The sequence below is a fragment of the Phoenix dactylifera genome, chromosome 10 (genome assembly GCF_051530095.1).
Source record: "Phoenix dactylifera cultivar Ajwa chromosome 10, Ajwa_hap1_PhDact_Kaust_v1.1, whole genome shotgun sequence".
Taxonomy (NCBI): domain Eukaryota; kingdom Viridiplantae; phylum Streptophyta; class Magnoliopsida; order Arecales; family Arecaceae; genus Phoenix; species Phoenix dactylifera.
Window position 1 is genome coordinate 32,833,456 of NC_143199.1, and position 14,315 is coordinate 32,847,770.

The following is a 14,315-nucleotide window of genomic DNA, read 5'->3' on the forward strand; positions in this document are numbered from 1 at the left end:
ATATGGTCATATGGGGTTTCCTTGACGCCAATATTCGATAGTAGGACCCTGCTGCCCCCGCTCACCGCTGCAGGTACTTTAGATGAGTTCCACTCCCGCGATCCAAGAAATCCGAGTCACCGAAACGCCTTGCTCAAATCACCTCACTCAATGGATCCCAATCTAGAAGATCGCAAGCTTTCTCATTGTCAAGCTTCAGCATCCCTGTCACACCGTTCAGCGTAAAACTCAAATCTCTTCTGCACCTGAAAATTAGTACCAGGAAGGACATTTTTCACCTCACTAACAAGGGAGGTCATCACGTTTTTTAATCAATTTGCTAACACGTTAATGCACTGTTTGGCAGCGGTAAAATCACAGAATAAGGGCTTTATTCCATGGTTATCCTGCCAAACAGCCTTTTTACTCATAGGATAGACTGACATCCTCACGAAATTTTGTTCTTCGCGGCGCCCTGAAGGATAAAGCCACGTCGCCACCTTTCCAGCTGATAAATAAAGTATTTTCCGGAATGGATTACTCTTGATCTCTTCACCGGCTATAATCTTACAAATTTCCACAGACCATTCAATACAAAAAGAACAGTTATAGATCACTCCATACAGATTATTTTTCAATATAATTTTTTTAAAAATTTTGAATCTTTCTTTTTGATTTTAGAAAGGTTCAAAATCTTTTTATCGGCACTATTACGACCAGCTATCCGACCTGAAGAAGTACTGCATCTCAAAACTACCAAAAAAATTTCAGATAGAAATTGCTTTTCACTGATCAATAAATCTTCCTCATGAATTTTTTAAACTTTTTTAAATAGTATTTGGTTGTGGAATAAATTTTGAAGGGCTAATGAAAATTTAACTAAAATTTTGTGCTTTCCATTGGAGGGATAGGTGCATGCATTTAGTATGTTGAATTTCGTCATAATTTAGATATTGTCACAAATAATAACATTATTGTACAAAACTTACTATAATAGGTTAAGAATAGTTTTTTTATTACAGAAAAAAATCAAACAATTTACTTTAATTTTCAACTTATTCTAAACATTTTGACAACTCAATAAATTCTAGAATAAACACGCACAACTCTCCCATCAAAATGTACAGATGCAAGCTCTCAAACAACCCAACGTAACGAAACCACACCGCACTTTTGTTTTCTTTTTTTTTTTTTTTTTTGGTGGGGGGCTCGTGCCATTTTAAAACAACTCTCCTCTCACGCGGCCGGTAAAATGAAAGATATGATAACAAAAACAAAAACCAATTCATTCAGCTGTCATATCAATATTCCTCCTCCATAGCGCGCGCTGTCTACCTCTAAAAGCTCTCATTTCCATATCTTGTAAGTCACTTTGGTGCTTCCACTAGCTTTTCCATCGAGCCTTGACCAGCGGGTTAGCGAGCCATTTCCAGCGTAAAGTCCAATTTACATTCCTCAGTAACTTGTGCGAGTTCTTTCATGAAGAAGATTTTCGCCTGCACCAGCAGAAGTACTCAGGGATTGGCCCCTCCTCTCCAATGACCCAAGGATGCTCTGCTACAGCACGCAAGGTGATCCGGCGTTTGGGATCTGTAAACAACGAAAGCAAGCATGTATGGAAGAATCAATTGTGGGACTATCTGGAGCATACATCTAAAAACAGGAAATGTGTATTGTAGGATATTCACTAACCTTTACAAAGAAGCCCTTCCAACAAGCTCTTCAGTTGAGGATTGATGTCATCAGGCATGAACAATGGGTTATTAACGATCTAGCGGACATGCCACAGTTACATTAGGCTAGATGTTTGTTAGATAATCAGCAAAAGAGAAAAGAGTCACCACAAGTCCACACCTTATCATAAGTGTCCTGCAGCGTATCCCCGAGAAATGGATACTGACCCAAAACCATACAATACAAAGTAACACCTACAGCCCATGTGTCGGCAGCTTTACCATGGTGGGTCAAACCTGCATAGAAGGCATATAGCGAACACCATGGTATCATTTAGTCAACAGTGAGTGGCAATGGCTGTTAGAATGCTGTCGTGTTTCAAAGTCTAAACTACCATATTACCTAAGCAGCATTCTGGTGCAGTAAAGACAGGAGTGCCTGGAGATCTCCGGAGCACATCATTATCATCCTGCAATTTAAAAATCAACTTATCGCTTTTAAGTCATGGAGTTCAACCAACTGATTGGTAAAGCACTAGCAATTTAACACTCGATTTGAGATCCTAACAGAAGACTACAAAAAGAATGTGACATGCAATCACATTTTAAAAGAGTGCTCCACCCAAACTGCACAAAATCGCATTCGGATGGACACCCAAATGGGGTATGAAGAAGAAGCACCATCAAACAAATATAACTGAAAAGCGCAAAGATTACCATACTAGCAAAGATGAACATGTGAAAACAAATACATGAAAAGATTTGCGGACCATTGACAACCGAGAAAGCGAAAACAAGAAAAAAAATGTGAGCTTTTCATTAAGCAAGCAGACTCCAAATTACTTGAATCCACCGCAAAGGTGCAAATACAATATATTTTCCAAATCTATTTTCGTATAATGTTTACTGACACAAGGAAAGGATTAAAAGGGTTAAGGGCATAGGCTTAAGACCTAAAACTACTCTTATAATGATACCTTGGACCAGCCCAAACTGGCCCTGTATTGGGACCTTTCCAGGTCAATTCTCACATAAAATTGGACTATCAAAGTGTCATGATCCATGTACTAAACATCACTGGGCCATCCCCTGTATGGTATAGAATAAGAACTTAGACAAATAAGATCAAAAGCGGAAATAGTCTGACCTCAACAAGTTCAAGGATTCAGTCTCCAAAAGGAAAATACAAACTTAATCTGTGAGCACCCACCACTTGCAACAATAAGAAGAGTCTTTATCTATATTCCCTAGGACCATCCTTATTTAAGATGAACAAAAGAATGCAGTAGCAGAAGCCTAAAGAAGAGGAAGAACAAAGAAATCCAGTTAGTAGTTCTTCTCTCTCTCATCCCAGTTGTTGCGGAGATCCTATCCCCATTCAGATCCATGCCCCCATAACTCCTAGGACAAGAGGAGAAAAAATATAGAATTATGTGTAGCCTTTTAGTCTGACATATAACTTCGGATTTTATTATTTCATTACTATGAATTTCAATTAGAAAACAGTCATATAATATTATTCATTATTTTTCACCTTAAAAAATGTAAAAAGGGGTTAAGATACATCATAAATAACAGATACATATGCTTAATATCAGTTAAATTATATCCTTAATGCCAGTACATTGTTTTATATTTACTTCTTATTGGAGAGAGGGATGAGATGGTTGGAGAATTTGCAGCTTTAGGATCGATTGGTCATAGATCTATGTTAAAAAAAAATAGGCAAAAAAGTAGATGCACGGTTAAGGAGACAATCTGCAATAGACGGGAAAAAAGTCGAGTGATTGCATAAATAGGGATTTAACTCGTGAGACTCAGGCAATGTTCCAGGGCATGCAGGCACTGGAAATGGAACTGACAGATGACAAAATGAACTAATGCTGTAGCTATGGTTATTTCCTTATAATCATGCATTATATTACGGAAAATTAGAAATATTTCATACATAATACAATATTATGCAGCTGTTTGGACATCACATCCCTGCATGTTATCTGGATACCCAATTGCCAATATCGTCGTCAGGCAGCCTGTGCCTAAAGGACTGCATCCAGGGAGACCATCTGCATTTAGACAGCTTCACCAAAGTATAGCAGATAGTATTTCAATATGAAACAGGCATCTGAGCAAATTTAGATTCTTGAACGGAACAACATTAATCTTTAGCAGGACAAACAGCAAGGTACTACAGAGAGTATACAATAATTACCCGCCACACCCCCCCCCCCCCCAACCCAACCAAAAAAAAGAGAAAAATCCAAAACAAAAAGGCACAAATAAAGAGAAATGCGACAAAAACATATTATAAATGCAGGAAAATACACATCTTTTGGTGATTATATGTTATGATTGTTTGGTAATAAAGTATGTTTAAAAAAAAAATGGGCTTGCCAAAATTAATCAGCTACCATATTCACCTATATGCTGTCCACCAATTATGAAATAACAATTAGTAAGAGTATGCAAAAGATCAGACAATGAATGGCAGAGACAAACATTTTATCTTCCACCTCATTCTTTCTGTATTTTAACACCACCTAATTCTGTTCCATCCCATTAAAAATCCGTACAAAATAACAATATGCCAATATTACCTCAAAAACCTGGCTAACACTGAAATCTCCGATTTTTACTTTGCCATTTCTTGTCACCAAGAGGTTATCAGGTTTAATATCCCCATGGACAATATTCTGCACATGAGAAAAATGACCAAGATAATGACAGTAATAATAAACACAATGATAGAAAGAGCTGTAAATGTTTCAAACAGGAGTTGAATCACTTCTTTCAAAAGCATTATTACCTATTCACTAGCACAAATTAGTAAATATCCTATTCGCTAACATGAATAAGTAAACATCCTAGGCAAATATTCAAGTGTAGAATTCTTTATATTCTGGAAATTCCTAGTATACAATATGAATCAAATTTGACACAACAGTTAGGAAGTGAGAAATGCACTCTCAGGTTGTTCCCATACATCAAATATCAGCTATCTCTGATAGTCGATCTATAGGCCTCAAACTCTTACATGCACTTTCAAAGCAGACTTGCAATTATCTAAAGAGTTCTAACTTATTAGTGTGACAATTTTGTTTTTGTTTCTTTTCTCTTTGATTTTAAGAATCATTTGAGGATTGTGCTTCAAGTTGGCTCTCTAGCTTATAATTCAGCCTCAAAGTCAATGTGATTTCCCTCATCACGCTCATCTTTTTTTTTTCACATTTTCTACCTTTTGAAGTCTAGGGAAACATCAAGCGGCCACTTTTTGGTTGCATAAATTTCTAAATGACTAGTAAAGAACCCACTAACCACCCTTCTAGATTTCATAGCATACATCTGCAGCTGCATTGACCAGGAGATGAGCATCAAATCAGAAATCCAAATGTTATTAGACTTTGTTGGACCAAATTGATTTACGTGAGAACCCATGTGGGCATGTGTTTAGTCCCACATTAGCTATGCCCTGGATAAATTTTGGCTACTTATACGGGACCAAGGAACCCAAACAACACCTTCGAGCTAGCTCTTTTGGGCAAGATCTTGGATTGTTACAAATGGTATCATAGCGGAATTCACTTATGGCAAATGTGGACTAAGGGACAATAAAGCATGGGCCCATTTAGGTTGATCACGGCTGATCGTGGTATTTTTTTAGATAAACAGTTAGTCGTAGTATTTGTGATTGGATTTGAATAGATTGGACCTTTAGCCCATCTTTAGCCTAGCTAGATGCCAGGGCCTAAATAAAGGCATATATGAGGATTCGCGCAAACATATGTTTAGTCCAACATCAGTTATTCACTAAGCAAGGTTTTCATCCCTAAGAGTGCTAATGAGCCGAGCAACTTGAGAGCTGTTCGAGCTCAACTCAAGCCCAAGCTCAGCTCAACTTGGCTATTACCGAGCTCGACTAGCTCGACTAGCTCGAATAGCTTTTCAAGTCAAACTCGAGTAGCAAAATACTCAGCTCAAAGAGTCGCAAGCCTAGTCGAGTATATATACATGGTAATATTATATTATATTATATTTATATTATATATCATTAATTTAAAATTTTAAAATAAAATATTTATTTTTTTAATCTGACCTAACTCCTAACTTCTAACCATATTTTTTAATTATAACTTGAGCTTGAGTATGGCTCGGAGGATATTTGAGTCTAATCGAGTCCGAAATTGGATATTCTAGCTTGATCAATGTCGAGTCAAATTTCAAGCCTGAGTATTTTGAATATAGTTGAGCTCAAGCCTCTAGATACTCAACTCGGCTTGGCTCGGCTCTATTGTGCCCCTAGGAATCTCGATCGTCCCATCCAATTCCTATGACAAAATAGGACCGGGATCGAGTTGGAACTCTGAAACCCATCTATGTGGCAAGAGAAGAAGAAAGAGGAAATAAAGGAAATAAAGATGAAAGAAAGGTAAAAATGAAAGGAAAGAAGAGAAGAAAAATGAAAAAAAAAGAGAAGGAAAGGAAAAGAAAAAGAAAGAAGGAAAAAAAGAAAGAAAATAGGAAGAAGAAGAGAGAAAAAAAAAAGAAATAAAGGGATAAGGAAAAGAAAGAAAAAGGAAAAGAAAGAAAGGTAGAAAAAAATAGAAAGGAAGAAAGGAAGGAAAGAAAGAAGAAAGGAAAGAAAGAGAGAAAAGATAAAGAAATGATGAAAAGAAAGGGAGAGAGACGGTGGATATCTATCGAGATATATGATTGAGATTGCCGCTAGGACAAAGGCTAAGAATGGGACCGGAGGGTCGAGACTTTGAAACCCATCCATGCAAGAGAAGCAGAAAGTGAAAAAGGAAGGAAGGAAAGATGAAGAAAAAAAAAAGAATGGAAAGAAGAAGAAAAAGGAAACAAAGAAAGGAAAGGAGAAGAAAAAAAGAAAGGAAGGATAGAAAGAAGAAAGAAAAAAGAAAGAAGAAGAAAAAGAAAAAAAGAAATAAAAGGATAAGAAAAAGAAAGAAAAGAAGCTAGAAGAAAAAGAAAGAACAGAGGAAAGAAAAGAAAGAAAAATGAAGGTAAGTAAGAAAGAAAGGAATAATGGAAAGAAGGGGAAAGAGATGGAGGATATCTACCGGGATGCATGATCAGGACTACCGGAGGAATGCAACAGGACAGCAGGACATCCCGTTCCATTGAAAAACCAGAACACCTCCATCCCACAGGATTTAAAACCTTGGCACTAAGTAGATTTTGTGTTTTTATATAAAATCAAGGGATCCAAATAATATCTTCCAGCTAGCCCTTTTGGGTGAGGTCTTAGAGTATTACAATTTATAAATCTGACCTCATGTTATTGGATTAAACTTGTCGGTTAAGGTTATCGACCATATATCTGAGCAACATACATTAAATAAAACCTCCAAGGGTTCAATTCAAATAGGAAAACTTATAAGTCAGATTTTCTTGCTCTGCATATTAAAACCATGAGTGAAGGAATGCTATAATCAAGATCACCAACTTCTCAATGGAAGAGCATCTGAGAGATCATAGAAAATCATATCCATAAATTCTAATACCATTAATTTCCAAATTTATAAAGACCTTGATCATTCAAACACGTTTTGCATGTATGCAATGCCCTATGAGAAGATCTTAAGTTACGTCTGACCATTATTCAAGAATAAAAATTTTAAAACTAAAAAAGATACTAAAAATTAGGGGTGGCAATCGGGGCAGGTCAAATACAAATTAGGCCAAAAAATTGTCAACCCATTTATTAAACAAATCAAAAATCCAAACTCAAACCTAACCATTTTATTAAATAGGTAATCCAACACGATCTACAAAGCGTTGAGTCAAGTTAAACGGTTTAAACGAGTTAAGCATTGCCACCCTCACTAAAAATAAGCTATTTCACAACATGCTAATTAACTAGCACAAAATATATTAGAAAAAAATGTCATTTAAACATGATAACGGTTCAATATAAATAAAGAGGCATGTATCGCATACACGGCACATTGATAAATCAGTCTAGATATCATGGTTGTCCATGGACATGTATGTCAAATGCCATAGCATGAACAAAACTAATATCATAAAGTTTAACCCTGATTTAGACCTACGAGCAAAAGATTATGGATGTTCAAAGAACAAATTTTACATCTTACATGAGAGTGGAGATACATAAGACCTGCAACTATGTCCCGCAAGTATCTTCTAGATGTACTTTCTCCTAAACCACTAGCTGGACCAGAAGCCTCACATACCCACTTCCCTTCAACATATTCTAGAACTGCAAAAGAGAGAAGGACGTAAAACCACATACATTTAATTCATAGTTTCTAATAAAGAACATTTTTAAAAGTGGGAAGACAAAATAAACAGAAAAGGCCCGTGCAATGATAGGACAAAAGTGTTAATAAATACCCATGTAGAAGTGATCTGTGTTTGGGTCATCAATCACCTCAATGAGATTAACTATATTGGGATGATCCAGCATTTTCATGATGGATGCCTGCAAACAGAAGATAACACTTTGGACATCGATTTCTACAATACCTTGCTACTTGCAAATTACAATGATTTAGAAAATAGTGCATGCATTAAATTTAAAAAAATAAAGAATACGTAATATGCGAGAAAAGGACAATAAATTGATACACAACTCTGAGCAAAGAATGTTTTTCTATCATTGTAATTATAATGTTGAGCTTACCACCATTTTTTTCAATTAAACAAAATAATTCAATAAAAAGCCAGAAACACATTGAGTTTCAGTAAAGTTTGTAGTCAAGAGTATTCTATTAGTCATAGAAGTTTAGTATTCCGTAGTCCATAAGTCGGAGGTTCATTAAAAGCCATCCATTCAGGAAGAGGAAAGACAAGAATCAAGTTATATGGTTGACTAGATTTCTTGTCTTTTCTTTATTGTCCATCATCCTTTTCTTCCTCATATACGTTCTAATTCTTCACTTTGTAATCCTTCTTATCATCTTCTTTCTTCGTCCTCTCGTACCTTCTCTAGTAAAAGAAACCGCTGATTCATCTTATTTTTCTTCTAAGGGAGTGAGAAAAAGAATTGCACTCTTCACTCTTGTCTCATCTCATTTATATAGGGAAAAAAGAGGTATGAAAAGGCACAGCTATTGAAGTCTCATGGTGCCACCTTCATTTCATTTTTGGATATGAATTCCTATTTCCCATCTATTCTAGCTTCCACCCTCTATAAATTGCACAACATCATTGATCATGTAGAATTGCAGATGTTGATGAGTTTTTAAAAAAATTATACTGGAAAGTTGAACACTCAACAGAGTTTGACAGTGATTTACAGACAACTCTAATGTAACATCAAATAAAACCCTTTAGAAATGGTGTCCCATTCTTGGCCAAGGCAACTTTAGGCAAGAGAAAGCCTTTCCATGAAACCTAGAAGGTCAATTTACAAGTAGACCGACCATTTTGGCCATGCAACTTTCACTTGTAGAATCATGGAGCAACTGCCAAAGGTTCCTCTAGACCTCAGAATAGTCTTAATAAAGTGGAAAGATTAACCTAGCTTTACCTGAGACATAAATAAGTACAAAGCAAAACAAGAGAAAATCCCTAAAAAGTATAGTTTACATTCACAAATATACTAAGTAACCACAAAATGGCATACGCACCTCCCGGAGAACATCAGTCATGGCTGTTTCTGAAGGTGCCACTCTCAACTTTATCAAATGTGATTTGTGGAAAACCTACAAGTATAAAGCATAATTGTTTACATTGGATTTCTGGAGCAAATCCTAGACACGATTACAAAGGTGGCTGAAGACAATAAGCATTTGACATAATTACAAAGGTTGCTAAAGATGACATGTCCTGCAAATTGTAAGCTCAACATCATGATTTGCTTAAGAGTTCAGATTAGCTAGTTTTACAGTAAATAGTGCTGAGAAAGAAAATAAGTGAATGTATGAGCCTACATGCACAACCAAATTTGGCATGCCAATTAAATGAGATCCAAACACAGATTTCATATAACTATGACTGATTATCAATAAATGGCAAATATTCTTGACCTGAAAACATGGCAATGACTTAAAATTGCTCAGTTAATAAACAGGCCATACTTGGGTAAGGGTTGATCAAGTTCAATATTCACCAAACCCTGTATGATATATAATATTATTAAGTATATAAAACTATTTATATTCTTCTACATATTATGTACAACACATTTCACTCTCATCCAACATTTTTTTTTTGGAAAAAAAAACAACTTGGCCACTTAGTCAGCCACATAAGGTCCTTAATGTTTTGCATCAACGTTGAGTATGGAGGATGAGATAGACCTATGAATTAGTATTGAATGTTGCCAAGTTGGTACTTCCGTTTGACTCATATATTATTTTTCATTTTTTTGCTATTAACTGTATTTTTATATTTCTTATATTTATTAGAATTAATGTTTTTGACTGCCTTGACCTCTGGCCACCTATACAATCATTTGCTATCCCTCTAGCGGCCCATCCACCACACAATCACCCTCTTCCTTTGCCCTCTCCCACCCCTTTCTAACACCATCCACCCCTTCCTTTTCCCATCTAACCCTGCTGTTGACCCCTTAAGCTACCTTTCCTTCATCACCTCCTTCAAATCTCCTCTAGTCGTAATGCATTTTCTAGCTCATAACTACACTGAACTGTGCAATTGGACAGAAAAACCAATCATAATCAATTCAGGAGCAGGTTTAGTTTTTGAAATTTTGTGGATACTAAATAAACTCGGGAGTTTCAGTTCATGGATCAGACTCAGAAGGACCCAATGTGATCCAAATTTGATCTACTTAGAGGCCTGAACCAAATATTGACATGCATTTGCATAAGGCGCTCCAATGCCTAAGAACAAATACCAAAATTGGCATTGAACAAATATAGTCGGTACCAAATAAAGTAGTAATAGCTGTAATGACAATCAGTATTATCTATGGAAGGGGAAAAGAACAATGAGAAACAACTTGGGTACCTTGATTGCATATTGTCTCCCATCTTTAATGCTTCGGTAGAGCACCTGTTTGTTTGCAACAAGAATTTATTTATTTTGAAAAGCTAAACTAACTAATGTTAATAGTGCCAATCTTACCACTTTCCCATAACTGCCCGAACCAATCTTACACTCTCGAACATATTCATTAACCATTTTGTTTCCATTTTCATCCTGAAGCACATCAAAAATGACGAAAAACAAGCAACTGTTAGCATCATCACTAGATATGGAATATAAGCAATAAAACTGAACAGTGCTCATTCTGCAAGAAATTTCATTAGAATTGTGTGCGTGTGTGTGTTCCAGTTGCAAAGAACACAAGAGAGTGTCCCATATACTTGATCCTTGACACTGGAAGTTACAGTTTTATGGGTTAAAGCAGTAAACCTAGAAATGCCGAGGTTGTCAAACCCACATTTCAAAAAGAAATGGTTGGATCAAAAGCACAATACGATAAAATAGTTATGACTGCAAAGCTTATACAATTACTAGCCATGGTGAACTGGAAGCAGGAGCTTTTATCTACTATATCTGCAGCTATATAAGGGACCAGATTCAAACAATGTGCAGATAACACCAAATTATGAGCTAACACAATCAGAGAACATATTTATGGCCCCATGATTGATTTTAAAATGGCACATCATGAGAGAAAGGTTCAAATCATCAATTTAAAGCAAGCTTTATAATGCAGAAGGGGAATAGAATGAAAATTTTCGTCTACCTCAGAGAGTTTAACTTTCCAAGTTTCCTTCACTGGGACTTCCCTGCATATCAAGCCATTTCGAGCTCTTGACAAGAGGATTTCTTCAGAATGCTTAACGGACCGATGCACACCATTGTCACTTGCATTTCTACTGTCTCCACTGTACAAGATGCCATCCACATCTTCCATGTTATCCGGCAGAAGGAGCTCTTGGGAGAACCGGGTGCCAGAGCCTCGGAGCGATATCGGGAATCTACGAGGCTTCCTCAAAAATCCAAAGCAACCACAGCAGTCCATTTCTGTCAGGTTCAAGAAGGAAAAGGCACCCCCACACATGCAGTACCTACAAAATCAGAGAACAAATACTATGGCAGGAGGCCACATGCGTGTTGTGTCTGGAGCTGAAAGTTTTGCAGTTTCCAAAGCGCTGCAATCAGAAAATCAGAGAAGCTCATGGATCCTGATAGAATGATTATCATAAGTGAAGAACATCAAAATCCAATCTCTTGATTGGAGAGTAAAGAACAAACAGGAATTGAACTCTAAAGAGAAGCCGTGACTCTAAGGATGATATGATATTGTGGTTTGATATTTTATTTCTTTTCTAAGACAAAAATCTCATGCTGTTTTTTTTTTCTCTTGTTCCCATAGCCTCGCAATAAACCGGCAGGTATCAATCTCCAGGGTTTCACAGGAAACTTCCATGGTCACAGGCGTGATATCCGACATGAAAACCTTGTCTTAGGCCATATGATAAATAATAGTAGAATTCCCAGATCAATTCTACTCTTGAATAGAGAAACAGGTTGACCACAGGATTGACAAGACAAGATGATCCGAGGGTTACATGTACGAAGGAGCCGGGGAGGGGTTGGGTGCTACAAGCCAAATAAGAGCGGGTGCCACTCGCAAAGAGGGACGAAGCAGACCGTGGGATCGACGCCCTGGCGACCCACCACCATCTCAGCCCCGCCCGGCGGCGCCCGTGATCCAGCGTACCAACAAACCTACCCGCAGCTCACCTCTTCTATACTCTCTCTCTCTCTCTCTCTCTCTCTCTTTCTGCAGCAGCGTGGAATTAAATTTTCCACGATGATGATCGATGATTGGTGTCAGAAAAATAACAGACAATAGCCACGAGGAGCGGAGCAAGGGAGCGAGGGAGAACCCACCAATGGTCATCCCATCGCCGTTTGTGCCTCCTGGTAGAGGAGAAAAGCAGGCGGCCTGCCCCTCGATTGCTTGCTACTAACAAACGACAAATTCTACAAACTAAAGAGAGGAGACATAGGAGGAGAAGAAGAAGAGGGGAAAGCAGGAGGAGGGGCATAAGCGTACCATACCCGCATATCGGGGAAGCTAAGAAGACGGAGAAAAGAAGAATCGAGGATCGGTGGTCTACCGATTCATCGATCCCGCTTCTCCCTTGCTGTCGGACGCGAGCAAGGGGCAAGGGGCGTGCGAGCGAGCGGAGAAGGCCGCCGTTCGATGAAGAAACCCTAGTCAACTTTCGCCTCCGAGCACAGCCGAGAGATGAAATGGAGGAGGAGGAAAGGGGACGAGACCTCTTTTGCCCTCCCGCTCACCGTCCAGAAAGGAGATGGACGGACGGACGGACGGACGGGCGGGCCGGCGGGCGGGCGGAGATGCGCGGGTGTACCGGTGCTGCCGCAGCCCCGAGTCGGGATTAAGAGAGCCAAAAAAAAATTCTCCTGATTTTATCCCTAAAATCAATTTATCACCATTAATTTAATTCCAAGAGGGGGTATTGCGGCTTCATCCTTCTCGAGGGTCAGCTTTGTCGAAATCCGTGGTTGCATTACGGCATCCCCGGTATAATTAGACGTGCGCACGGTTCGGTTGGGATCGAGTTAGGATTATTTTTGAAACTGCACTGATTTGATTAATTTTTTAAATAATCAATCGCCTAAAAAAATGGTTTAAATTAATTAAAAAATCTTGCATGGTTCGAATCAATTGGATTGATGCTCCCTTCCCAATAAATTCTAGTATCGATAAAAAAAATTCTTTTTTCTGTCTATATATTATGGTTCGAATGCACCAATTTATTATTGCTGTACATGGATGATGAATTTCCACAGCCAATTCTAATAAACTTATTGTAGGTTCTTATTAACATACATCCAGCAAGCATTGAATTGTTTGATATAAGGAGAACTTATTTCTCACGATTCTAAAATAAAATTATTTTATTGCTTTTACTGTTGCTCAAATTCTTCTTTTTAGCTAATCAGTGTTGTCGAGATCAGAACTAAGTCATCCTGTCTAAAGCAAAATCAAACAAGGGGAAAAAATGAAATTGATAGGAAATCATAGCCAAATGGCTAAGGTAGAAATCTGGAAAACTATTATTTGTCAAAAAAAAAATATAAACCGGCTCCCTGTATCTTGAAAGTAGACCACCATTAATAATTTATATATAAGCAGGACAAATTTTATTTTAAAGAAAGCACCTTTCATAGCATGCCTCGAACCAAGTAGCATTAAAACTTAATTTATTTATTTAGTATATACAGAAAACTATTAATGAAATATTAGAAATAAAATAATTAAATAATATAAAAGAGATTTATAAAATTTTAACGGATAGATTTTTTAGACACTATACTTGCATGCACCGTAGAGTTTTTTAACCACGGTCATAACTTTGCAAATTTGCATGATTTCTGTTAGGGTTTGAAAAACCACATGGTTCATTTGATCCAGTGCTAGTGTTGTTTTTCTGGGTGCATCTTTTACTAGCACCCATGGGTTATCCATATGATTTTAGTTGCATTGAGGATTTTCTTTACTTTTCTTTTTTCTTTTTATATAGAGAGAGAGAGAGGCTGGGGAGGCATTCTAACCCCATTGCCTATAACTCTCTCCCACCACCGAAGCCCAGGTTCCTGGGCAGATCGAGTATGGTGCTCACGACATTGAGGTACTGGGTAAGTGTCGGATCTCTTGGCTTAATC

At 37.5% G+C, this 14,315-nt stretch overlaps 1 protein-coding gene across 3 annotated transcripts; it reads right to left on the bottom strand.

Moving 5' to 3' along the window:
- Nucleotides 1-975: 975 nt before the first annotated feature.
- On the bottom strand, nt 976-13,236 carry LOC103719719 (serine/threonine-protein kinase GRIK2-like). Of its 3 annotated transcripts, none has more exons than XM_008809097.6 (12): nt 12,681-13,236; nt 11,356-11,764; nt 10,728-10,802; nt 10,611-10,655; nt 9,266-9,340; nt 8,028-8,115; nt 7,769-7,893; nt 4,250-4,345; nt 2,056-2,122; nt 1,834-1,949; nt 1,672-1,750; nt 976-1,569 (listed from the first exon to the last, which is right to left on the bottom strand). In XM_008809097.6, the coding sequence occupies exons 2-12, from the start codon at nt 11,671-11,673 to the stop codon at nt 1,457-1,459; spliced, it is 1,197 nt and encodes a 398-aa protein (XP_008807319.1). In that variant the 5' UTR covers nt 11,674-11,764; nt 12,681-13,236; the 3' UTR covers nt 976-1,456. The 3 variants fall into 3 exon arrangements, with proteins under 3 accessions (XP_008807319.1, XP_008807327.1, XP_026665452.1); XM_008809105.6 differs by having other exon boundaries at nt 12,676-13,144; XM_026809651.4 differs by having other exon boundaries at nt 12,903-13,084.
- Between the last annotated feature and the right edge of the window lie 1,079 nt (nt 13,237-14,315).